Source organism: Ictidomys tridecemlineatus, chromosome 6 (assembly GCF_052094955.1).
Source record: "Ictidomys tridecemlineatus isolate mIctTri1 chromosome 6, mIctTri1.hap1, whole genome shotgun sequence".
Lineage (NCBI taxonomy): Eukaryota > Metazoa > Chordata > Mammalia > Rodentia > Sciuridae > Ictidomys > Ictidomys tridecemlineatus.
In genome coordinates this window covers 164,810,756-164,838,409 of record NC_135482.1, presented here as the reverse complement: position 1 = coordinate 164,838,409, position 27,654 = coordinate 164,810,756, and the positions used below count along the sequence as shown (strand labels likewise).

Sequence of the window (27,654 nt, the reverse complement as noted above, 5' to 3'; positions counted from 1 at the left end):
GGGGATGTGGCTCAAGTGGTAGCGCGCTCACCTGGCATGCATGCAGCCCGGGTTTGATTCTCAGCACCACATACAAACAAAGATGTTGTGTCTGCCAAGAACTAAAAAAAATAAATATTAAAAAAATCTCTTCTCTCTTTAAAAAAAAATTTTATTGTCATATATGTAGCAAGTTAAACCATGACATGGATGAGACTGCCTACAGAGAAAAGAAGCAAGGGTCAAAGAGCAAATGTGGAGAAACCTCAACACTGAACCAAAGCTAGTTAAAGAACATTCTGTGATAGAAACAGAAAACAGGAAGAAAATCAGGAAAAGTATTATCATGGACATTTAAAAAGGAACTATTTCAGAAACAATGAATAGTGTAAATGCTACCGGGAAGTCAAACATGATGATGACTTAACAAAAAGGGACTATTTCAGAAAGAAATAGCAAATAGTGGGCTAAATGCTGCATTGACCAAACATGATGAGAACTTTTTTTTTTTTTTTTTTTGGACTTTTATCCTTCACTTTATTAATGTTTATGTATCATGTTCTTGATAAGCCTATGTCAAACCATCTTTGCAATAAAGGGATATATCCCCCTTGAAATCATAAATGGTTCTCTAAAATGTTATTGGATTTGATTTACTAATGCTTTGTTGAAAAGTTTTGCACTTTCATGATCTTGAGAGATCTTGGCCTATAGTTGTATTTTCTTGTAATATTCTTCTTTGTCTGAATTTCACATCAGGGCAAGACTGGCCTTTTAAAATGTGTTTGGAAGTATTCTCCACTTTGATATTTTGGGAAGATTTGACGATAATGTTAGTAGTTTTTTAAACCACTGGTGGATTTCAACAGTGAAGCTGTGCAGTCTTGGATTTTCTTTGATGAGAGACAGTTTGTTACAGATTCAATTATTTTACTCATTATTCCTCTGTTCAGATTTTCTATTTCTTCATAATTCAGTCTTAGTAGTTTCTATATATCTAGAAATTTATCCGCCTCTAGATCATCCAATTTGTTTGTTGATGTTTAATTGATCACCATAGTTTCTTATAATCTTCAGTTTTTTCCTGATATCTCTTGGAATGTCTCTTCTTTCATTTCTTTTTTTTTTTTTTTTTTTATTGTTGGTCGTTCAAAACCTTGCACAGTTCTTAATACATCATATTTCACAGTTTGATTCAAGCGGGTTATGAACTCCCAACTTTACCCCGTATACAGATTGCTGTATCACATCAGTTACCCTTCCATTGATTCACATATTGCCTTTCTAGTGTCTGATGTATTCTGCTGTCAGTCCTATTTTCTACTATCCCCCCTCCCCTCCCCTCCCCTCCCCTTTTCTCTCTACCCCTTCTACTGTAAATCATTTCTTCCATTTGTATTATCTTGTCTTACCCCTCCATTACATATTTCTTGATATATCATATTTCACATTTTGATTCAAGTGGGTTTTGCACTCCCATATTGCCCCTTATACAGATTGCAGATTCACATCAGTTTCACTTCCATTGCTTTACATATTGCCATCCTAGTGTCTGTTGTATTCTGCTGCCTTTCCTATCCTCTACTATCCCCCCTCCCCTCCCCTCCCCTCCCCTCTTCTCTCTCTACCCCCACTACTGCAATTCATTCCTCCCCCTTGTATTATTTTTCCCTTTCCCCTCACTTCCTCTTGTATGTAATTTTGTATAAACCTGAGGGTCTCGTTCCATTTCCATGCTATTTCCCTTCTCTCTCCCTTTCCCTCCCACCTCTCAACCCTGTTTAATGATGGTCTTCTTCTTGTGCTCTTCTTCCCTAGTCTGTTCTTAATTACTCTCCTTATATCAAAGAAGACATTTGGCATTTGTTTTTTAGGGCTTGGCTAGCTTCGCTTAGCATAATCTGCTCTAATGCCATCCATTTCCCTCCAAATTCTATGATTTTGTCATTTCTTAATGCAGAGTAATACTCCATTGTGTATAAATGCCACATTTTTTTTATCCATTCGTCTATTGAAGGGCATCTAGGTTGGTTCCACAGTCTTCCTATTGTGAATTGTGCTGCTATGAACATCGATGTAGCAGTGTCCCTGTAGCATGCTCTTTTTAGGTCTTTAGGGAATAGACCCAGAAGGGGGATAGCTGGGTCAAATGGTGGTTCCATTCCCAGCTTTCCAAGAAATCTCCATACTGCTTTCCAAATTGGCTGCACCAATTTGCAGTCCCACCAACAATGTACAAGTGTACCCTTTTCCCCACATCCTCGCCAGCACTTATTGTTGTTTGACTTCGTGATGGCTGCCAATCTTACTGGAGTGAGATGGTATCTTAGGGTGGTTTTGATTTGCATTTCTCTGACTGCTAGAGATGGTGAGCATTTTTTCATGTACTTGTTGATTGATTGTATGTCCTCCTCTGAGAAGTGTCTGTTCAAGTCCTTGGCCCATTTGTTGATGGGATTATTTGTTATCTTATTGTCTAATTTTCTGAGTTCTTTATATACTCTGGATATTAGGGCTCTATCTGAAGTGTGAGGAGTAAAGATTTGTTCCCATGATGTAGGCTCCCTATTTACCTCTCTTATTGTTTCTTTTGCTGAGAAAAAACTTTTTAGTTTGAGTAAGTCCCATTTGTTGATTCTAGATGTTAACTCTTGTGCTATGGGTGTCCTATTGAGGAATTTGGAGCCCGACCCCACAGCATGTAGGTCGTAGCCAACTTTCTCTTCTATCAGATGCCGTGTCTCTGATTTGATATCAAGCTCCTTGATCCATTTTGAGTTAACTTTTGTGCATGGCGAGAGAAAGGGATTCAATTTCATTTTGTTGCATATGGATTTCCAATTTTCCCAGCACCATTTGTTGAAGATGCTATCCTTCCTCCATTGCATGCTTTTAGCCCCTTTATCAAATATAAGAAAGTTGTAGTTTTGTGGGTTGGTTTCTGTGTCCTCTATTCTGTACCATTGGTCCACCCGCCTGTTTTGGTACCAGTACTATGCTGTTTTTGTTACTATTGCTCTGTAGTATAGTTTGAAATCTGGAATCGTTATACCACCTGATTCACCTTTCCTGCTTAGTATTGTTTTTGCAATTCTGGGTCTTTTATTCTTCCATATGAATTTCATGATTGCTTTCTCCATTTCTATAAGAAATGCCGTTGGGATTTTGATTGGCATTGCATTAAACCTATAGAGAACTTTTGGTAATATCGCCATTTTGATGATGTTAGTTCTGCCTATCCATGAACAGGGTATATTTTTCCATCTTCTAAGGTCTTCTTCAATTTCTCTCTTTAGGGTTCTGTAGTTTTCATTGTATAAGTCTTTCACCTCTTTTGTTAGGTTGATTCCCAAGTATTTTATTCTTTTTGAGGATATTGTGAACGGGGTGGTTGTCCTCGTGTCCATTTCAGAGGATTTGTCGCTGATATACAGGAATGCCTTTGATTTATGCGTGTTGATTTTATAACCTGCCACTTTGCTGAATTCATTTATTAGCTCTAACAGTTTCTTTGTAGACCATATTGGGTCTGCTAGGTATAGAATCATGTCATCTGCAAATAGTGATAACTTAAGTTCTTCTTTTCCTATTTTTATGCCTTTAATTTCTTTCGTCTGTCTAATTGCTCTGGCCAGTGTTTCGAGAACTATGTTGAACAGGAGTGGTGAGAGAGGGCATCCCTGTCTTGTTCCAGATTTTAGAGGGAATGCCTTCAATTTTTCTCCATTCAGAATGATGCTAGCCTGAGGCTTAGCATAAATTGCTTTTACAATGTTGAGGTATGTTCCTGTTATCCCTAGTTTTTCGAGAGTTTTGAACATAAACGGATGCTGTACTTTGTCGAATGCTTTTTCTGCATCTATCGAGATGATCATATGGTTCTTATTTTTAAGTCTATTGATGTGGTGAATAACATTTATTGATTTCCGTATATTGAACCAGCCTTGCATACCAGGGATGAATCCTACTTGATCATGGTGCACAATTTTTTTGATATGTTTTTGTATCCGATTTGCCAGAATTTTATTGAGGATTTTTGCATCTAGGTTCATTAGAGATATTGGTCTGTAGTTTTCTTTCTTTGAAGTGTCTTTGTCTGGTTTCGGAATCAGGGTGATGTTGGCCTCGTAGAATGAATTTGGAAGTTCTCCCTCTTTTTCTATTTCCTGGAATAGCTTGAAAAGTATTGGTATTAGTTCCTCTTTAAAGGTTTTGTAAAACTCTGCTGTAAACCCATCAGGTCCTGGGCTTTTCTTAGATGGTAATCTTTTGATGGTTTCTTCTATTTCCTCAATTGATATTGGTCTGTTTAGGTTGTCTATATCCTCCTGACTCAATCTGGGCAGATTATATGACTTAAGAAATTTATCGATGCCTTCACTATCTTCTATTTTATTGGAGTATAAGGATTCAAAATAATTTCTGATTATCTTCTGTATTTCTGAAGTGTCTGTCGTGATCTTGCCTTTTTCATTCCTTATGCTAGTAATTTGAGTTCTCTCTCTTCTTCTCTTCACTAGCATGGCTAAGGGTCTGTCAATTTTATTTATCTTTTCGAAGAACCAACTTTTCGTTTTGTCAATTTTTTCAATTGTTTCTTTTGTTTCGATTTCATTAATTTCAGCTCTGATTTTAATTATTTCTTGCCTTCTACTTCTTTTGCTGTTGTTTTGCTCTTCTTTTTCTAGAATTTTGAGATGAAGTATGAGATCATTTATTTGTTGGTTTTTTCTTTTTTTAAGGAATGAACTCCAAGCAATGAATTTTCCTCTTAGAACTGCTTTCAATGTGTCCCATAGATTCCGATATGTTGTGTCTGTGTTTTCATTATACTCTAAGAATTTTTTAATTTCCTCCTTGATGTCTTCTAAAACCCATTGATCATTCAGTAACCTATTGTTCATTCTCCAAGTGATGCATGATTTTTCCTTGCTTCTTTTATGGTTGATTTTTAGTTTCATTCCATTATGATCAGATAAGATGCATGGTATTATCTCCGCTCCTTTATATTGTCTAAGAGTTGCCCTGTGACATAATATATGATCTATTTTTGAGAAGGATCCATGTGCTGCTGAGAAAAAAGTGTAGCTGCTTGATGTTGGGTGGTATATTCTATATATGTCAATTAAGTCTAGGTTGTTAATTGTGTTATTGAGTTCTATAGTTTCCTTATTCAACTTTTGTTTGGAAGATCTGTCCAGTGGTGAGAGAGGTGTGTTGAAGTCTCCCATGATTATTGTATGGTGGTCTATTAGACTCTTGAACTTGAGAAGAGTTTGCTTGATGAACGCAGCAGCACCGTTGTTTGGGGCATATATATTTATGATTGTTATGTCTTGTTGGTGTATGGTTCCCTTGAGCAGTATGTAGTGTCCTTCTTTATCCCTTTTGATTAACTTTGGTTTGAAATCTATTTTATTTGATATGAGTATGGACACTCCTGCTTGTTTCCGCAGTCCATATGAGTGATATGATTTTTCCCAACCTTTCACCTTCAGTCTATGTATATCCTTTCCTATCAAATGCGTCTCCTGAAGGCAGCATATTGTTGGATCTTGTTTTGTGATCCATTCAACTAGCCTGTGTCTCTTAATTGGTGAGTTTAAGCCATTAACATTTAGGGTTATTATTGAGATATGGTTTGTTCTTCCAGCCATATTTGTTTATTAATGCTGTTAAACCTGATTTGTTTTTCTCTTTGATTTTTCCCCCCCTTTACTGTCCTACCTCCCACTGTTGGTTTTCATTGTTGTTTTCCATTTCCTCTTCCTGTAGTGTTTTGCCAAGGATTTTTTGAAGAGATGGTTTTCTAGCTGCAAATTCTTTTAACTTTTGTTTATCATGGAATGTTTTAATTTCATCTTCCATCCTGAAGCTTAATTTTGCTGGATACACGATTCTTGGTTGGAACCCATTTTCTTTTAGCGTTTGAAATATGTTATTCCAGGATCTTCTAGCTTTCAGAGTCTGTGTTGAGAGATCAGCTGTTATCCTGATTGGTTTACCCCTAAATGTAATCTGCTTCCTTTCTCTTGTAGCTTTTAAAATTCTCTCCTTATTCTGTATGTTGGACATCTTCATTATAATGTGTCTAGGTGTGGATCTCTTATGATTTTGCACATTCGGCGTCCTGTAGGCTTCTAGGATTTGGGGTTCTGTCTCATTCTTCAAGTCTGGGAAGTTTTCTCGTATTATTTCACTGAATAAGTTGTCTATTCCTTTGGTTTGGAGCTCTGTGCCTTCCTGTATCCCAATGACTCTTAAGTTTGGTCTTTTGATATTATCCCATATTTCTTGGATGTTCTGCTCATGGTTTCTTAGCAGACTTGCTGAGCTGTCTATGCTCTTTTCAAGTTGAAATACTCTGTCTTCATTGTCTGATGTTCTATCTTCTAAGTGATCCACTCTGCTGGTAGTTTTCTCAATTGAGTTTTTAAGTTGGTTTATTGCTTCCTGCATTTCTAGGATTTGTATTTGTTTGTTTTTTATTTCCTCTATCTCCCTGTGAAATTGATCTTTTACTTCCTGGATTTGTTTATGAAGTTCCTTGTCAATGTGATCTTTCATTGTCTGATTTTGCTGTCTCATGTCTTCCTTGAGACTCCAGATCATCTGAAGCATGTATATCCTGACCTCTCTGTCTGACATTCCATCTGTTGTAGCTATTACCTCTTCTAGAGTTGAGTTGACCTGCATTGCCTGTGGTCCTTTCTTTCCTTGTCTTTTCATACTGCTGGCGTTTCTTTCTGCTTGGTGAAGCTGTTGTGTTTTTGAGATTTTCCCTCTATTTATTTATATTGCTCTTGTATAGTTGAAAAGTCTCCCTTGCAGGACAGATGGTGGCTGTGATCCTCCACCAATTGGTGCGATCTGTCTACCACGCTGGCGGGCCCTAGGTCTGCTCTGCTGGCCGGTCGAAGGTCCGCCTACCCAGCAGGCGCGAGGGGCACCTCTGTCTCTCCGTAGGTTGCTGGGCCTAACCTCCCGATGGGTCCCTGGTATGCCTACCTTGCAGGCACTGGGGGTGGCGCTGGCTCCGGCCGCAACAAGCCGCTGGGCCTGATCTGCCGCTGGTCGCAGTCCCGCCTACCTTGCAGGCACTGGGGGAGGGGACGGGCCTGCCCCACAGAAGGCCGCTGGTGGGTCGCAGGACCCTGTTCCCTGCAGGCGCGTGTGTCAGCTCTGTCTCTTCGCAGATTGCTGGGCCTGACCTGCCTGTGGGTCGCCGGTTCTCCTACTTTGCAGGCACTGGGGGTGGGGCCGGCTCCGGTCCGCAACCAGCTGCTGGGCCTGATCTGCCGCTGGTCGCAGTCCCGCCTACCTTGCAGGCACTGGGGGAGGGGACTGTCCTGCCCCTCAGCAGGCCACTAAGCCTGATCTGCTAGAGGTGACAGTCCCGCCTACCTTGCAGGCTCTGGGGGAGGGGACGGGCCTGCCCCACAGAAGGCCGCTGGTGGGTCGCAGGACCCTGTTCCTTGCAGGCGCGTGTGTCAGCTCTGTCTGTCCGCAGATTGCTGGGTCTGGCCTGCCCGTAGGTCGCCGGTTCTCCTACCTTGCAGGCACTGGGGGTGGGGCCGGCTCTGGCCCCAACCAGCCGCTGGGCCTGCTCTGCCGGTGGTCACAGTCCCTCCTACCTTGCAGGCACTGGGGGAGGGGACGGGCCTGCCCCACAGAAGGCCGCTGGTGGGTCGCAGGACCCTGTTCCCTGCAGGCGCGTGTGTCAGCTCTGTCTCTTCGCAGATTGCTGGGCCTGACCTGCCTGTGGGTCGCCGGTTCTCCTACTTTGCAGGCACTGGGGGTGGGGCCGGCTCCGGCCTGCAACCAGCCGCTGGGCCTGATCTCATGATGAGAACTTATAAATGTCGACTGGATAAATCCAATATTCATATCCACTTGGAATCTGAGAATATGACCTTACTTGGAAAAATTTTGAAGATGGGTACAGCAAGTTAAGATGAGGTCATGTTGAATTAGGGGGCCCTAAATCCAACAACTAGTGTCCTCATAAGAAAGCCACGTAAACACAGAGGGAAGGCAATGTAAAGATGCACATGAAGACTGGATTGAAGCAACTACAAGTCAAGTTACACCAAGTACTGCCAGCAACTATCAGAACTGGGAAAAAAGCAAGAGAGGAATCTCCCTTATGGGTTTCCGTATGTGTATGGTCTGTCCAAATCTTGATTTCAGACTTTTAGACTCTAGAACTGTGAGAAATAAATTCTGTTATTTGAAGCCACCCAGTGTGTGGTGCTTTGTTATAGCAACCCTAGAAAACTAATTTACCAGGTACTGATATGCGGCAACCGGTAACGACATCTTGCTTCTGTGAAAATGCAGTAGTCCTTCCTATCTAGAGGAGGAACTTTCCAAGACCCCAGTAGGTGCCTTTAACAGAAGATTGTACTGAACCTTGTATACTATGTTCATTCCTATACATACATATCTAGGATAAAGTATAGCTTATAAGTAGGCACAGGAAGAGATTAACAATAATTAATAAAACAATTTTAACAATCTTACTATAATAAAAGTTATTCAATGGCTGAGGGGTTTAACTCAGTGTAGAGCTCTTGCTTAGCATATGCAAGGCCCTGGTTTTGAGCCCCAGTACGGCAAAAAAAAAAAAATATATTTAAAACTTATGAATTGTTTATTTATGGAATTTCTATTTTATATTTTTGGATCACAGTAAATCATAGGTAATTGAAACCTTAGGAAGTGAAACTGGATAAGAAGAGACTACTGGGTATTAGGATTGTTATAAATATTGTAATATCTCAAACTTTCTGAATATAATAAAACACTCTTGAGTTTAAAATCCTGGTCCCAGGTGATAAGAACATCTCTGAAGATGCTTGAATTTCCTTCTAGACGATGTTAAATATTGTGTTTTCAAAGAGGTAATTTCTCCTTTTTATTTGAAAAACTCTCAGAGAAACTATATCCCTTTCACTTGAAACTGCTCGAGTGGGGGCACTTTTGCTTCGCGGTTACGTCAAGAGACTCTCTGCCTGAGTGAGTACCTTCTGTCATCTGTGATACGATTCCCTGCCTATGAGACTCCGACAAGATAGACCATTTTGAGTTCCCCATGACACAATTTCAGACCATTTCATCTAAGAATACCACTGTGGTGAAATACATGAAAAGAGATTGATACTCTTATTAAGGTGTTCATTTAATCAGCAAAACATTCACCTCTAAATGATAATAAATGTGAGAAGATATATTCCCTCAATAATGCCAAAAGTTCATCAGATTTCTAGTCTTCAAAGAAAAAGAGGTGATGGCTTATTTTTTTTTAATTTTTTTAGTTGTTGATAGACTTTTATTTAATTTATTTATTTACATGTGGTGCTAAGAATCGAACCCAGTGCCCCCCACACGAGAAGCAAGCACTCTACCACTGAGCTACAAACCCAGCCCAAGAGGCGATGGCTTATTAATAGCATATTTTAGGGTCTCACAAACTATCCTGAACATATTATATTTCTACTTAGGTCTCTCTCTCTATTTATTTATTTGTGGTCCTAGGGATGAAAGCCAGGATCTTTCATATGCTAGGCAAATGCTCTACCTCCAGTCCTACATGACTGCTTAATGTATCTATGAGTATGAATTTCAAGAAGCAGAAAATGGATGGCAAATTCTCCTATATGTCAAAACCAGTCATTTAAACCAGGATCTGTTCATACTGTGTCATATGTTGAGCATATATAGTAAAATTCTGCTGGCATAATGCTTAATTTTGTTTTACACACCCTGAAGATGAGTTGAAATGTCTTTTCTCCATTTAGCTGATATGTTAACAAAGCATCTATAGAGGTCCCCTTAGGACCCCAAACTGAAGCAGACACAGTAGTCCATTCTAAGAAGAAAAGAGACCCCTAAATTGAGGAGTATATCTAGGCTTCAAGACACACAGAGTTCCCATGTCCGCTGGCTGTTTATTTTAGCTAATAGGCTGGTGAAGCCCTATAAACTCTCCAGGTCTCAGTTTCCTTCTCTGAGACACACCCCACCTACATCACAGGACAACTGTGAAGCTGGAATGAGGCAACCCAGAATGCCCCATGGCAAATGTTCAAGAAACGTTTAGCTCTCATTCCCTTGGATAAACCTATGTGAACTAACAGTAATATATATTTTATGCGTATAAAAATCATAGGAGTGATCAAAACAACAACAAATCCACACTTGATCAATAACATTTATTCTTATACAATAATCTCTGTTCTGAATGTTAACTATTACATAGATGAATCTTTTCTACTCGTCTCAAGCTTCACCTAACACACACATAAAAGTAATTTTCAGGGAAGGGAGAAATTTTATTATTTCAAGGATGTGTTCACAAACTCTTCAATGACTATAAATTTATTCTGGCAAGATATTAATAAAATTTTGGCTCCATATGATGGAGAAGAAAACATTTATTCATAAAGATGAACACATAAACATCACTATGACTATCCAGTAGGATTGATGAAAATTAAGTTTTGAGCCCCAGTACCTCAAAAAACAAAAGTTATTTAAAACTTATGAATTATTTATTTATGGAATTTCTATTTTATATTTTTGGACCACAGTAAGTCACAGGTAATTGAAACCTTAGGAAGTGAAACTGTGTATAAGAGGGAATTACTGGGTATTAGGATTATTATAACTATTGCAGTATCTTGAGCTTTCCGAACATAATAGAATATCTTGAGTTTAAAATCCTGGTCTCAGGTGATAAGAACAGCTCTGAAGATAATAGAAACTCTTTATTTCTATGTTGACATTTTTTTCCAGTTAATTATCCCCTCTAAATATAGCAGAAAGTCTTGGGGTGGAGTGGAGAGACTCTTCCACATTAGGAACCACGTTAGGGGTCTCGTTCCTTACACAATGCTATCCACTCATCCTGAGTCAAGGCTTTCACAATATTCCACGAATCCTATCTCCACATGAGTTGGCTTCTCTCCAAGCATTCCTTGCCCTTTTTACCTCCATGTTTTTTCTCCCATGTCAGCAATTTTGCCTGAAATACCTTACCTTCCTCTCTTTAGCTAATCAAATCATAGCTCTTCTTCTAAATCCAGCTCACATCCAGTCTCCAGAGAGCTATCCCCGACCTCCATTTCCTCTCTCCTCTTACCTTACTATGCTGCCAACATCATGCTCAGTATTAGTGCACTGTGGTTTGTTTACGGTTATTTATTCATACTTCATTTTTAAGGTTTCCTCCACTGTATCATAAATCCAAGAGCCACACTATGTTAGAACTGAGCTTCACCTTTTGATATTTAGATATTGTTGGTTGGCTAGAAGACATGAGGCAAAATGAGTGAAAATTTTAAAGTCCTGCTTAGGCATGAATAGTAGCATAATTTGAGTGCTTTCAATATGGATACAAGATATTTCTGAAAACTCAAGATGAATTAAACTATTGGTACAACTTTTCCATTTGAAAAATATTTTATGTAGTAATAGAATTATAATAATTTACTATCTTGGAATTTAAGCAGGTGCTTGTTACAACTAACTATATAAATCATAATAGAGTTTATACTCTAGTCAGTAAATTGATTTGAGACAAATTATTCATTGAGTCCCTAATTCATATAAGGAATCACACTAAGATCTGCTAAAGAAGAGATTAATGGACTGGGGATTTAGCTCAGCTGGTAGAGTGCTTGCCTCGAATGCCTAAGGCCCTGCGTTCAATCCCCAGCACCACACACACACACACACACACACACACACACACACACACTAATAAAAAGACTGGCCAAATCCTTAACATTCAACACTTTAATAGAAGAGACAGACTTGAAAACATTTCAAAGCAGAAATTAAATAAGCAATCAAATAGCTAACCTATTGAATAATATATGTGATTAATTTTAATCAGTAGGGTATAGGAATCATATGCCTAAAATAAAATAAAATAGGAAAAATACCAGTTGAATGAGGCTTCAGAAGATAACAAGGACTTTGTAGACCAAGAAGAGAATTCTGAGCGATATAATCAGAAAAAGCAAAAGATATAGGTATGAAAATAGACTCTTTATTTTTAAGCTCTTCTCTGTAGGTGATCTCATCCGCTACTTCATGGAGGCAAAGGTATTCTTCTACATGTAAAAACTGAATGTTTGTCTCTTTCCCTTCTTTTTCAAAATTGCCCTCATTTTTGCCCATAGCTAATTCTCCAAATTCTTGTGTACTCTCTTGCTATTTGTCTCTTCTCCAGACTAGTTCCAGGGCTCATCCTCTCCTTCCCTGTGGCCAAGATCTTTTTAAAGAATAAGCGCATTTGTTATCTCTACTTCATCTGTAATTCATTACTCAGTAACCTAATTTGAATTGTCATTCAAAGGTTTCACAATATGTTTTGTATTTAGCAAAATAAAGTGAAACATGGATTTACTTTCTGGTTGTGTCTTTTCTTTATTTAAAAGATTTAACCAGTATTTCTTCTTCAAATTTGCTATATTCAGGAAACAGAATGTATAGTCTCTGAAGCAGGATTTCTCATGTCTAGAAAGTAAACTATTAACAGCTGAAAGTCTATTTTCAGCAAAGAACGTGTTATTATAGTGATCAATGAGAATCTTGAATGTTAAACATGCTGTTCTCTCAATGTATCTTCCCTTAATTCAGAGCTCTTTACAATTCCTCAGATAGGGTGTACAATTTATTTTCTTCAATAACATAAAGGAGGCACTTTTAAGGAAATTATCTTATACAAGCCAGGGCCACAATCTTTTTTGAAAGATCAAAGTACAGTGAGGTTTGGTGTCTCGACTGTTCTGACAGGCAGGGAAATGACCAAGTTCCTGTACCTAACAGACGCTCCAGCTCTCTGGCAGTTTCATTTACTGAAAGGAATAATGGCTAAGATGGTTTCTCCTCTTCTAAACAATAAACAGCTAGAACTCTCCATCACTTGCTTTGGTTTCCTATCTTGCCTTCATTTATCAGCTCCCACTAATCACCAATATTTCAAAAGTACAGAGAACCACCCATATGAAATATGCATCTAAGTCTTTTCAGGGACAATGAATGTTATACACATGATTCTATGAACTAATAGGTAATTCATGAATCTCAGCTCATCTTTTCAGATTTCCTTTGTAAAGAATACTTTAGTAAATTGAACAATCCAATCCCTTTAATATTTATTTATTTATCTATTGTTGTTTTGTGGTACTGAGGATTAGACCCAGACCTTCACATATGCTAGGCAAGTACTCTATTACTGAGCTACATCCTCAGCCCTTTTTAAAGTTTTTATTTTGAGACAGTGTTGCCCAGGTTGCAAAGTTGCCTGGGCTGGCCTCCAACTTGCAATCCTCCTGTCTTAGCCTCCCAAATTACAGAGATTACAGACAAATGTCACCATGCCCAGTTTCCTCTAATCTTTTAAAAATGAATTTATCCTATAAATAACACATCCCTCCTTTTAAAAATGGCTCTTCTTAAAGTATATAAAGGTAGATATTATATCTTCCCTTAACTACCAAATGCATATGGAAATTCGACCTACCAAATGCATTGGATATTATGGAAATTCCATAAATTTGCCAATAGGCTCCTATATACAATATTGTTCAATATTTCCATAAAGGCCACTCCACAAATGTTTTGACCAAAGGTCAGAAAATTTCAGGCCTATCTTTAACACTGATAGGGACTAGGATTAAGACTACAAAAGAAAGCCCATATTTCATATGTCTAAGCCATGCACAGTGGCGAACACTGTCATCTCAGTTACTTGGGAGGTTGAGGTAGGAAGATCATTGGTTCAGATATAGCCTAGACAATTTAACAAGACCCTCAAAATAAAAAAACAAAAAGGGCTGGGAAAATAGCTCACTGGCCAAGCACTTGCCTAAGGATTTGTGAGGCCTGGGTTCAATCCTCAGTGCCAAAAAAGAAAAATTAGAGGGTTATTAAGTTAGACCATTAAATAACATGTGGCCTCATCTCTAACACTGACAAATAGACCTTCAATTACCTGACTATACAGGTTCTTAGATTCTTTGAAGTTCTACACCTCTGTGGCCAGCCTGCCCCCTGCTCTTCCCTTTCCCCAGTTCTGTCAACATCTTGAGGGGCCCTACATACACGTGTGAACATCCTACTGACCTCAAACTGCTCCCCTTTAGGCACTCCTCAGAACTAGATGTACTCACTGGTTTTACCTTCCTAAGGAGCAACCCAGGGAAAAGGCCCAGGAAGATGTTGGAAGGAGCTCTGAGCTATTTGAGGGCAGGAAATTCCACAGTAGCAGTGCACAGAGGATGCAGGGAGAGAGGGAGTGAGGCTCAGGCTGGTCCTACCCCTCAGGCCTTCAGGCCCTTCATGCTGGGGGCACGTGTGGCCAGAGTAGTGCTTTCTCATTCACAAGTCCCAAAGTACAGCTTCTCTTGCCTGGGACTAAAAGCAATGCTAATCAAATAGAGAATGTACAGAACAGAATTTTTACTACTTGAAACTCAGTATGTCAGATTAAGAAGGTAGATATAACTTCAAATTCCATTCTCTAATCACTTCAATGCCCTCAAGATCTACAATCAAAGGGTCTAATATTTAATCTGGATCTATCCTACAGACTAAAACCTAGATTCTGCGCTTTCCTGACAAATTCATACAAAATTTACAGAATTCTATTCACGTGCTAGAGGGAGCTGGGAAATCAGAAAGTAGAAGGAGGAGAACACAGAGTATCAAAGACAAGATCAGACATGCAGATGTTTAAAAAAAAAGGCATTTCTCTTGGGTTCTGTTGCTTGTGTGGGAAAGTTAACACCATGTTTAATCATCTGATCAAAGTTCAGTATCTCAGCTTGCTCTTAGTAAGGCAGACTCATGCAGCTCACTCATCTGCCTCCGAACGTCCCTAGCCTGGCTACTGTACGTGTGGTAGGTCATGCTGAGCTTCGTCAGCATGTCAGTTGACTGATGACAGCTCTCCCTATGTAGAATCACTTCCTTCACCATAACATGCTTCACTGTAATTTCCACTTTACTTAGCAAGAAAATGATTCTGTTAATTTGAAAAAACTAAGAAATAATTCTCATCACAATACATATACATACTCCACAGGAAGGGAAGTATTTCAACTGGAAATCTTATTTATGTGTACTTACTGAGATTGTACCATTGTCTAGACCTATGGACAGTCTTCTGGTTTCCGGGTTAAAAGACATGCATGAACATGGAGCTGAAAGAAATGAACATGTTGATGAAATTAACAAAATGACGATTCTCATTGATTCAGGAATGCCTAACTCTAGCTAAGGATGTGTGGCTATTTTTTTCCCAATATTTTCTGAAATAATTCATTTAACTCCCACTCACTAAAACTATACAGTAATTTTACAACCAATCCCTAGTTTTTTAAGTTGTCCTTTTAATGATTATAGCAAGTAAGACATCCTCAAGCTGGACAAGATCCCAAGGGCCTGGTCTCTGCTTGCACTGTCAGTATTCAGTCTAAATTTGCTTCACTAGATTAACAATACTTTGTGCTGTGTAAGCCTTCAATCACGGCTCTCTCTCTTCCACTCAAACCCCATCTTCAATAGAAATAACCCACTCTTTCTGAATTAGAAAGATCTTACTCCCAGCCCTCCATGCCCACACATATATACATACATAAATCTATATTTGATTTATCAATGATATAGGGCAAGGGAACTAACAAGTCTTCTACTCTTTGCAATCAGGAGGTTTGGTGGAAGCTGTTAGTTGAAAATGATGACAGATCTTTCTCAAGCTAAAAAAAAAAACCACCCAATCAACACTGGGCTAGGCACTGCAGGAAAAACACCAGATGAGTCAGCACACCCAGTCCTGGGCTGGGACTCCCTGATCCACAAGGCCAAATGCCTATGTCTACTAAGTCCTATGCTCAGAAGAAACCTGTAATCAGTAAGGACATACTACATAGCTTCTAGGTCCCTGTCGTCTTTATCTACACTTCCTCCTAAGAATGGGGGATTCTTAACAATTTACCACACACTGAAAAAGTTGTTCAAAAGAGCCCAACACAATTTTTAAATGCTCCCTCTATTCACAGTAGCCCTATGGAATATGAACTTATCAATATAATCATAATCACAACACCAAATTTTTTTATCTCTACTTTTTCAGGTATGATTAGACGTCTCATCCAGGTCACACAGAAAAAAAAAAGTTGGAGAAGGTTCAAAGACATAATTCAAATACACAATGCCATTTTCAAACACCCATCTAGAAATATCTAACTATAAAAGAACTTCAAGTTCTGTTGAAAGACTCACTTCACCTAGTAAACACATCACTTAGTAACATTTTTTTCTATAAAAGGGCTCTGAACAAATCAACAACATAAAGAATCTCCTCAGCTGCATAAATAATTTACATTTTTCTAATTTCAATCATGACATACTCAGAAAACAGAAACATACATTTAAAAAAAAATTCCCTAAAACTCCCACTAGTATGGACTATCTTCTTTCTGTTTAGAAACAAAATAAAACCAGATTCCCAAAAGTATACTGCCAAAAAAAAAGCAACCAGATGATATTTAATGTACTAACCTAAGAAATTCAGTCTTATTCACCCTTGGCCTATATAAATAATTTGGCAAAATTTCTACACAAATGCTAGGATGTCAGGTTGCATAATCTCACATGTGTGCAGAATTAAAATATATTGATTGCATGGAAAATTACCAAGTTAGCTGGAAAAAGAAAACAAGAAAAAATATATTGTTAATACAGTTATATGAATTATGCACACACATAAAAAATATGTAGTAAAACTAAGCCTCGTAATTTTTTTCAAAAGATTTTTCTTTAACACTGTTTTTAATCTTGTCACTTTGCTGTTCTTATTAAAATTAATTTTAAATATCTAATTATTTATTATGATTTAAGCATGAGCATATGAAGAAAACCTGACTGTAGCCTCAAGGAGCGGCATGCTAGCCAAGAACACCCTTATCATTTATCAATGATTTCTCAACTGAGATACTACCACAGGAACAAACCTTATCATTTAGCTGCCCAACTGACCATCTATAAGTATGTTCTCTGTATGGTCATGCCACAGTTAGACGTTCCACTGATTCCTAAACATCATTTAAAAGAAGTTTTTACAACACTGCATAAGCTATTCTTAAATTTATATTGCCATTTCTTTATTCCTGTTATTCCCCCATTTGTTACTCAACAAAAATTTAGAATGCTCACTATGTTCCAGGCATGTGATACAATGATACATAAGGTATACCCATTGCCATCAAGAAATTTAGACTGTGATACCAACTACATGTAAGAACTGTATGACTCAATTTCATCTTCTTAGTTCAAATCACTTTATGTATAGGAAGAAATACTACCAGAATTCAAAAGCCCTGTTGTTTGTAAATGCAATTATAAAGAAATCTTAACCGAAATTCTATAACTCATGTGCCTGAACCTAAGATGTTCCAGAGCTGAAAGCATTAGCTGCCAGATGCCCTAAGGCACAGCCATCCTTCAAAGAAGTATTATGGGGAAACATTAGGCAAACCTGGGGTAGAGGGAAGAAAGAGAGAGTGAGAGAGGGGAGGGAGGAAAGTGGGGGAGAGAGAGAGGGAAAAAAAAAAAAAAAAGGAAAGGCTTTGGGTATCTGAGCCTGATGCTCCTCAATGATTTCTCAACTGAGATATTACCACAGGAACAAACCTTGAGTTGGATACCCATAAACCCGGGCAGGGCCAGAGAGGCAACAAATGGTCTCAAAAGAATTCTGACACCTAAATTTGTTAACTACAGTAAATCTTTTATTTGGGGGTGAGAGGAGTACAGAGATTACCGCAAAAAATGCATCTCTTTTGTAAAGGCTAGTGCTTTATAAAACTCCTAGCCATGCAAGACAAACATCAAAGGGACAAAACTGGGAAAGGATAATGAGACAGAGTAAAAGTAGTAATGGTCAAATGGGAAAGGGAACTTTGGGCAGGAAGAATAAGGTGGAAACAAATAAAATATGATTTAGGTATAATAGTTGTTATAGTTTGCAAACATGTGACACTTCACAAAAGTCTGCTTCAAATGCTATAAAACTATTAATTCATAAGGCAATAAAGAAATAACTAATCTCATGGCTAAAGTGCAACTTAGAGATGAACTGGCTGGGCAACTGTTCTATTTGCTCACCTTAAAAATGCTTTCTCCAAAGAGTGAAGTGGCTGATCATAACTGTAAAATTATAACACAGTGTCCCTCTGCTGACTTCCTCAATCTAAATCACAACCCTGAGCTCTAGATGACAGAAATACAACATGACACAATCCTGAAGATATACTCATTCCTTCCATGGCATTTTTAACTTTCCCAGTGAGGATAAGCATACCAAGTAAGCTCTATGGGGTGATCCCATCTGTTGACGCCTCCCAGGTATACCATGTCATATGCAGATGGCCCCACTTCTTCTGCATTAACCAAATAACTGAAATTCAAGGACTTGCCATTGGTTTTGCTTCCTACTTTCCCCCAACAGTTTAAGAAAAAATGTAGTAGGGGTGGAAATGGTCACAATTTCTCAAGAAAATAGTATAGAATTAATTTTCCACACATCTGAAAAAGATTTGCCATCGATCTTTTCTGTTTGGGTCTGAAATAACCAAAGGGAGTGTCTGGCAAAATTTTAGGAAGCAAGATAAATTAAGGTATAAAAAAAAAAAAAAAACAGGGCTAGGGTTGTAGCTCAGTAGTATAGCTCTTGCCATGCGTGAGGCACTGGATTTGGTCCTCAGAATATATAAAAATAAATAAAGGTATTGTGTCTGTCTAAAACTAAAAATATTTTAAAAAGAAAGAAAGAAAGCAATGTGTACAGGTCTATGTGTACTGGGACCTCTTATTCTCTTTTATTAGTATCAGGACTTTAGACTTTCATGGGCCTATCATAGTCTCACCTTTAAACACTTTGGTAACATTTGAGTAAGTTTTAAAATGAAGTCTTTGTAATGTAAGCCATGCATTCAGTTCAGGGAAAACTAAAACAAAGAGAAGCCCCAGTAAAGGTGATTATATTAATGCTCACATAATTTGAAGGAGGAAAATCCTCAAGAGACAAGAGCCCTAGACATAAAAGACTCAAGAGACTAACATCAACAAGTCAATAATTAAATGGATTGGAGAAAAAGTGACTTGTGTTTCTAATATTGTTATCCTACAATTGGCATAAGAAAAAGCCATTACCCTTGCTTTAAAAAAAAAATGTAGTTGACAGGAGGTATTTTCAGAATATTTCTATTTGGGGAAAAGTTTCCTGATTTCTATTGTTTATCCCAATAATTCTTTCATTGTATAACTAATTTATTCTTGTCCTTTGCTGACCAGTTGAACTTTGCTTGAATAAACACAAGTTTCATGGAAGATTAAGTCCTGGATTTCAATCACACTGACTGTTTTACAATGCTAAAGGTATTATTTGGCAGGATACACTAATCTTCAGGAGATGTTCTGGTTGGAACTTTAAAACTAAATAAACAATGGTACTTCCGTGAATAAAACTTCAAGCATTAAAGGCATCTTGATGAAGTTAAATGTCAGGATCCCACAATAAGGGGATCAGTTGAACCTCGAATGAGTAACACACCCCAAACAAAGCAAAGGCTGGATTCACAGACAGTATTTTATCCAGCCTTATTTGTCCTAGCACAATGTTTATTAGATGTGCAATACCCTACTCATGTTTTATTTCATTAAGCATACTTATATTGAGGAATTTGATGGTCTAGTACTGACAAGTATTTTTCATTTAAGTCAAACATTTTATGCACTCTACCAAAATTGACCTTTTTTTTGGATCTAGTCTGAGTAATATCAACAAAGTCATCATGAATAAGCGAGGAGAAAGAAGTTCACTGGATTAGAAAAAGGGATATGAAGGGAAGGGAGTGGGAATGAGAATAGAAAAGACAGTGGAATGAATCAGACATAACTTTCCTGTGTTCATATATGAATACACATCTAGTGAAACTTCACATTATGTACAACCAAAAGAATGGGAAGTTACACTCCATGTATGTATAATATGTCAAAATACACTCTACTGTCATATATCTAATAAGAATAAATTTTTAAAAAAGAAATGGTTGCTTTTTCTCCCAGCAAGTTTTAAGTCACAATAAAGTGATCAAACTCCAGTACACTTTATAATGCTCTGCCATATCAATATCAAACGAAAGTATGCTAAATAAATGCTGTACTTACTCAGATTATTAATATCTCATATTTTTACTTTGGATAATCTGTTTTCCTTCATTTCCATTAAAAAGCAAGTTTCTTGGGTATCTTTTGTTTTTAGTAAATACAGAATTAATCATTACCTCACTGTTTTAAAAATGCAATTTTACACATATAAATTGTTTGCTAATTGTTCTATAATATACCCTATGAAAAAGAAACTAACAGATGCAGCAATATACTTCACAACCAGGAACCAAGGAGTTATTTGAAATAAAGTACAAACTGAAACAGTAGGATAGGCATTTCCCAATCATATACAGATTCCCCAGTCTGCCATGAAACTTTCAATTGAGTTAATGATGTTTAAAAGTCTCCAAAATAATAACTACCTTATAAAAACAGAACTGCTATATTTATAACTTTAAATACTCAATCAGCACAACAGAAGAGATGGGCAAGGAAGGGAAAGCTGAACAATGACAGAAACCACCTCCAACATCCAGAATTATCAAAAGTTTTCATCCCATTATGACCCTATGTGCATGTGTGATAATGCGACCCGTGTAACTCTACATCATGTACAACCAGAAGAATGAGAAGTGATATTCCATTTATGTATGTATGATGTGTCAAATGCATTCTACTGTCATGTATAATTAATTAGAACCAAAAAAACCCCATAGAAATAAAAAAATAAAAGTTTTCCTCTCTAATGGGAAAATTAACATTTAAAATTTATGTATAAAATAACTCATTTTCATTCCAGATATAATAGCATGTGAACATATTAATCAACTTGATTTTTCAAATCTTCAATTTCAAGTCATCTGTCCTTAGCATTACAGTCCCAACACATGGAAAAAGGAAACCAACCCAGCTACAACCTCAGGAATTAGCCAATTTTTCTGAATAACTCTGGGTTAATAATAATGCTAGTATATATGATTAAACAACAGGCCTGGAAAAGTATTGTGCAAACAGTTATTTGAGAATAAAGAAAATGAACTGTTTATCTGTTGTTGGGCTCAAGGCAGCACAACATAAAGAACTTGCCCAAAGTGACTCAGCAAAATTTTATTTTTATTTCAGGTAGAAATAAAAATAAAATTCCAGTGTCCCACCTAGGCACAGGTTCTAACCTACAAGCTATTTTAAATGTTCCAATCTAAAGCAGTGCACTTGGAGTGGAGTGAATTTAATATAAACCATGGACTTCATCATGTTCAAGTTTCACCTAATCATCTTAACTAATATAATTCATTTATTGTACTTCTTACCTCATTTCACAAAGAATTTGAAATCACTTTAAATAACCAGATATGACAAAACCAAACAACAGAAATAAACAAAAAGTCATGATTATAGAAAAGAAAAAAGAAAAAAATACACACACACACACACACACACACACACACACACACTTCATGTGGCTGTACCTGTCCGTTGAGGTGAGGTGCAATGAACAAAGGCAGTCTGCAGCAAGCTAATGCTAACTTGAGTGGGAACACGCAGAAGTTAGGTGGACATTCACACTAACTGCCACAGCCATTCTCTCTCTCCCAGGCTTTTGATAAAAACTGGGAAGCGGATGATTCAAAATGATGTGTTCACCTCTGGTGAAGACTCAAGGTTAAGGTGGCCACACTTGTGTGAAAACTGAGGGGCCCAATCACAACTTCAGACTGGACAGATGCCATCCCTCCAGACCAAAGCAGAGATCCGGACAAATGCCAAAACATGACACCTCGTGACTACGTTTGGTGTACCTATGCATTCGCAACTACCTTTGAAAAAAGGTCTTCTGATTTGCTTTGGGGGCAAATGCATAAAAGCTTAGGAGTCAAGTAAATTTTATCTGCCTGATCTGGAAATAATAGAACCCAGAGGTTTTCCAATTGTCCAACATGCCCCAGCCCAAGGCTTTTACCCCTAACAGCCTCCTATTCACTACATATTTGGCAACAAAGGTGATTTTACCTATTCTCCATACCCAGGGGAGAAGTTGGTAATTAAGGCCCACAGATGATACCCAATCCTCTGATAGAATAAGAACAGCCTCCACCACCTGCCACCCTGGCTTGCACCTCAGATTCCTCCCTGCCTCTTCTTTGTCTCACCAGGAGCCACAATCCTAGTTGGTAAAGTAAATCTAAAAGATCTCAACCATGAAAATTGGAATGCCTGTGCTTTTCACATGCTTTTTCTCTGCAGTGTGATGCAAATGTGGTGGTTGAAATTCTATCTATTAGAAGCCTAGAACAAATAATCACATTTATGGCTGCATCTGAAATCTTAACACTGCACCCAGAGGAAGTTCCCTCTCCATTTGACAAGCTCAGGCAGGGGCCCAGGTGGGCTGATTGTAAGATGATATTATCATAGGCAATTAGCAACTACTAGATGGGTGCATCAAGAGGATATTTTGAAAGAATATTTGATAAGGAAAAGCCTGGATTTCTCATTCATCTATAAAATTAGCTAGCTTATAGGAAACTATAAAACAAGTCAACAGTTATCCCAAATTCTCTCTACAGAGGTGCTGGAAGTGGTAGGGTGTGTGCTTCCCAAGCACAAGGCTCTGGGTCCTTTTTAATCCCCAGCACCAACAATCAATCAACAAACAAAACAAATAAATCTCTAAAGAGATCAGGGTTCAAATGGGCCTCCTTCAAGGAATCTTTGTGACCATGTCCTTATCATGCCTCTTTCCCTGTCATTACTTTATCACTAACCATGGCTGGTACTCATTTAATGTCTGCTTCCCCATGACAATGTAAGGAATACAAAGGAACAAGCTGCCATATTTAATCACTATAGCCATGGTACAGGTCACTTTATGGAGGAAAAGTTTAACATTTGTTTGGTGAACTGTTCAAAGAAATGAAAGAGGGCAAAATATTACTTTCTGCCTTTTTTCTTTACATGCCCTTACTTTTCCCAGACTATGTACAGCTCAACACCACAGTGGCACCAACAGGATCCACGGCAAGTCCTTCCTACTGAAAGATCAGAAACCCAGGAAAAACTTAACAGATGGGAATTAGGAGGTCTGTACAATTAGGGCTGGGCTTGGTCAAATACTTGCAGCTACAACCAAGGGAAACTCACTTGTGCCAGCTTAAGCACAAATGGGCACATCCAGCAGGAGGTGGCTCTCTCTTAAAGGCAGAAACCCAGCCTGCCATGGGGGTGATGTTTAGGAAGATAAAGAGGAAGACCCTCGGGAATCACTGCTTGGGCTTTCCCACCCTCAGAGGTCAGAGGATCCTCCCTCCCCAGTTCATCCTTCCTTTTCTGAAAATCAGTTTCTCTAGGTACAAAAAAGTCTCACAGCTCTTGGGCTTATGTTCCCAGTTCACAGGACCTGTCTACCCTAAGACTAGCATTGCCCAGGTCCAACTGCTAAATTCCTGGGAAAACCAGACTGGCCAGGGGCAAACAGCTTCAGCCAGGCAAGTCTGGCTGGTTTCTCGGGTTTCCTTCCTTCCTCCCTCCCCAGGAAGGAGGAGCAGCTCAGAAGAGACCCCTGGAGACATCCCCACACCAGTGCTAGAGTTTTACCCTGAGGCATCCCTCTGCACTTCCTCTTTCTCCTGCCACTCCCCCAGTGTGGCCTTGTCAAAGTCCTTTCAGGCTGACTCCCATCATCCACTCAGCTTTCACTACTCATTCCTTCACATTCAATGCCTTCTGCTCCTTTCCTTCATTAAACTTCTTCTCAAAGCTACCAAACATCTCTTCTCCTGCCCAGAACATGACAAATACTCTATTTTAAATGTATTTTAGCAAACAAAATAAACAAGCCATATTTTAAATGTGTAGAATGTTTTCTCCTGTGTTTGGAATACTACTTATCATGCACTACTATAAATGTTCAACATGGTCATATCTGCCTTCTGGTGTCCATTTTATAGCCTCTGGATTTATTCAATTTCCTTTTCACTTATTTTGTAATTAATACCACATAATTTGTAACTAACCACATTGCTTAAGCATAATACTGAATAACCTCTTAACAAAAAAATCTTTCAACAGAAAAGACTGCAAAGCAATCCTTTGGAAACGCAAATCTATTTCAGGTTCTCTGATCAAAACATAGCTTCTTTTCTTATGCAATAAGACTGCCGTTTTCAAGTTAAACAAAGTTTAAATTCTTGCCCAGAAGTTAGTTACTATGTCATCTGAATGCACACAGTTCCTAGGAAAATAAGTAATTTCTGAGCAATTGTGAAGAATATCATCTTTTTACTTATATCTGTACACAGTAGTAAGTAATATTTCATCCAACAATGAAAAATTACAGAAATCATTTTGACCATGTTCATCTACAAATCCTGGCATCTAATCTGTGTCCCTATATACTGGTTATGCAGTAAACGTCTGATGGGCTACTAACATACACACATATAGCTACATATTTATAAATTACCATTATATACCCATGAGGCTTTACATATGCTCATTTAAACATGTATATATATTGGTTATGAACCAGACAAGCTTCTCAAATGTTAATGTACATTCAAATCATGAAGGGATCTTATTCAAGTGCTGATTGTGATTTAGTAGCCCCAGGATAGAAACCAATAGTGCAGTTCTACTAACTTCTCAGGTCATGTTGATTAGGCTGGACCACAAACAACACTTTGAATTGTTATATTTTTACTCCCTTTAGTAGAAAATCATAGACAAATATGCTAATAATTAGAAGGCCCTGTTTCTCAAAGCTCATGTTTAATCATTAGGGAAATAGATGATAATATTCTCAAAGAAAATCATCTTTATTATTAGACTCAATCCTTCCATAAGTATTTATAGAGTACCTATGCCATCATTCTTCCACACAGCCTAATTAATGGCGAAAATGCAGCTAGAGGCTTCTCTGTATTCTTAGAGATGGACAATAAAAAGAGCATGAAAAGCCCAGGTGCACAGGTGCCTGTATTTCCTGAATCAAGAGTGAGGCAGAGGATCACAGGTTCAAGGCCAATCTGGGCAACTGAGTGACACCCCGTCTCAAAATTAAAAATTGTAAAAAGGCTGGAGCTAGAGATGTAATTCAGTAGTAGAGCACCCCTGGGTTCAGTATCAAAAATAAAAAAGAGAGAGAACACTATAGAGTGATAAAAATACATGTAGGGAAAGGGATGGATAAGCAATTGCTTAAGACCCTGTGCCTTCATGAGGCTCCCAAGCCTTCAAACTATCACCCATGTCTGCCTCTTCTCTGGCTGACAAGTTGAAAGCTACATGTCTCTGGGGCCAACATCAATTTGCCAGATTAAAGCATTATCCCACCTCTTCCAGTCAAATATTACATCAAGTTTGATAAAGAAGCAATACCCAAGAAAAAAATAGTTATAACACTTAAAAACCAGGAAAAATTTTTTTGAAGAATTCTCTTCCTTTCCTGTTTTCCTGAACCTCATCATTGCTATTGCTCATCTTTCTTTGAGACCTATAATGTTGGTCCTAGAGCTTATAATAAATAGTGTGTGCTAGAAGCACAAATGATAAAAGGAGAATATAATATTAAGAATTGCACTTTGTCTAATCCAAAGTACACCTATTCTTCCCTATCTCCCCACCTATTGTGAGTTAGCATCCGCATATCAAAGAAAACATTTGGCCTTTGGTTTTGGGGGGTATTGTCTTATTTCACTTAGCATGATATTCCCCAGTTTCATCCATGTACCAACAAATGCCATAATTTCATTCTTCTTTATAGCTGAGTAATATTCCTGTGTGTGTGTGTGTGTGTGTGTGTGTGTGTGTGTGTGTGTGTACTTTAGATTAGACCAAGCAGAATGAAGGGAAAGGAGAAAGGATGGGAATAGGAAAAATAGTTGAATGAATTGGACAATACTATCCTATGTGCATATGTGATTAAATGACCAATGAAATTCTACATCATGTACAATTAGAAAAATGAGAAATTATACTCCATATATGTATAATTGCCAAAATACATTCTACTGTCATGTATAACTAATAAGAACAAATTTTTTATAAAAAAGAATTCCAAGAAATTTATTCTTCACAGAAAAGGAAGTTGAATATTTGGTTCAGCTTTGTGGTTATCATCTATTTGCTACAAAATTCTAACGTCATGCAAAGCCTCAAAGATAATTCGAAACTCACTGAAAACCATTATATCCTTAATAATTCATTTGTTCATAAACAGAGAAAATTGTTATTCTATAGCTAGAGGCATAAACTTAATCACATCTATAATTTAGCATGAATTTATTTTGGTTGTGTATAGTGGCATGTATTTCTCAAACTGGGATACTTATATTAAGAGTGAGGTGCAGCAAGCCAGAGGATATATGAGCTCAAAAGACAAACCTGGGAGTTTTTCTGCATGCTAATTTTAATTAAGATTTAAGGCAGGGGAATAAAAAAAATGTTTAACACAATTGATAATGAACTTAAATAATTATGATACTAAAATAAACATGGAATAGAATGCTCACACTTCATTCATTTAAAAGATAAAACATGAGTTTGTCTATTGTAGGGCAGAGGGGTTGGAGGGGAAGGGAGGGGGAATGGGGATATTAATGATGGTGGAATGTGATGGACATCATTATCCAAAGTACAGGTATAAAAACTCGAATTGGTGTGAATATACTATGTATACAACCAGAGATACGAAAAATTGTGCTCTATATATGTAATAAGAATTGTAATGCATCTACTGTCATATACATATATATATAAAGAACAATCCACTTTCCTTTACTTCAAAGGACTGACCAATGTAACCATAATTTTGAATGGCAATTAAGTTAAATTTTTTTTAAAAAAAGATAAAACATGAGACTAAAAATAAATTTCTTAATTTTTTGGGGGGAGCTGTTAAGGTCTGTAAACAAGGCAAGATGGTGCCTGGCATTTTGCAGAGGGAGTGGTTTGTGAAGTAACGCCAGCGAGCCATTAAGTGTGGAGATTCCTTATTGGTTGACTGCTGTACCTAGTTTATGCTAATTAAGATAAGCTGTGTGGAATGTATATATACCCTTCCTGTCCTACAATAAACGGCTCCCACTCCTGCTGTATAATGTACACAAGTTGCTCGTCACCCCCTGGTTAGTTTGCTGTAGCCGGACTGCAGCAGATGGTGGCCTATACCGGGAGCCCCGGGACACTCAGGGGTAAGTGATGAAAAAAAGCTGCCCGTAATAGGACGGGAGCAAATCTGCTCATCCCTAGGTAGATAGGGTGAGAGGAAAAATGGCCATTTTGAGAAAATGGAGAAGATTGATACAGGTTATTTTGCTGCAGCTGGACTGTGGCAGGGAGCCATTTCTTCTTCACTTGTAGGTCTAAGAAACACATCTTTTTAAAAAAAATAGTGCATTTTAACTATTCAGAATAATGGGTTTCACATACTCAGACATGGAAATAATATACCTTGATGATTATTCCCTGCCTTTGACCACTCTGCCCCCC

The 27,654-nt window shown here is 37.9% G+C and overlaps 1 protein-coding gene across 4 annotated transcripts in view; it reads right to left on the bottom strand.

Annotated features, from left to right (window-relative positions):
- Wdfy2 (WD repeat and FYVE domain containing 2) overlaps positions 1-27,654 on the bottom strand; it is a 252,580-nt gene that overhangs the window by 71,025 nt on the left and 153,901 nt on the right. For all 4 annotated transcript variants that reach the window (XM_078016064.1, XM_078016063.1, XM_078016065.1 and 1 more), the window contains exon 3: positions 15,121-15,194. In XM_078016064.1, coding sequence (XP_077872190.1) covers positions 15,121-15,194 — 74 coding nt within the window. The remainder of the gene's footprint in view (positions 1-15,120; positions 15,195-27,654) is intronic.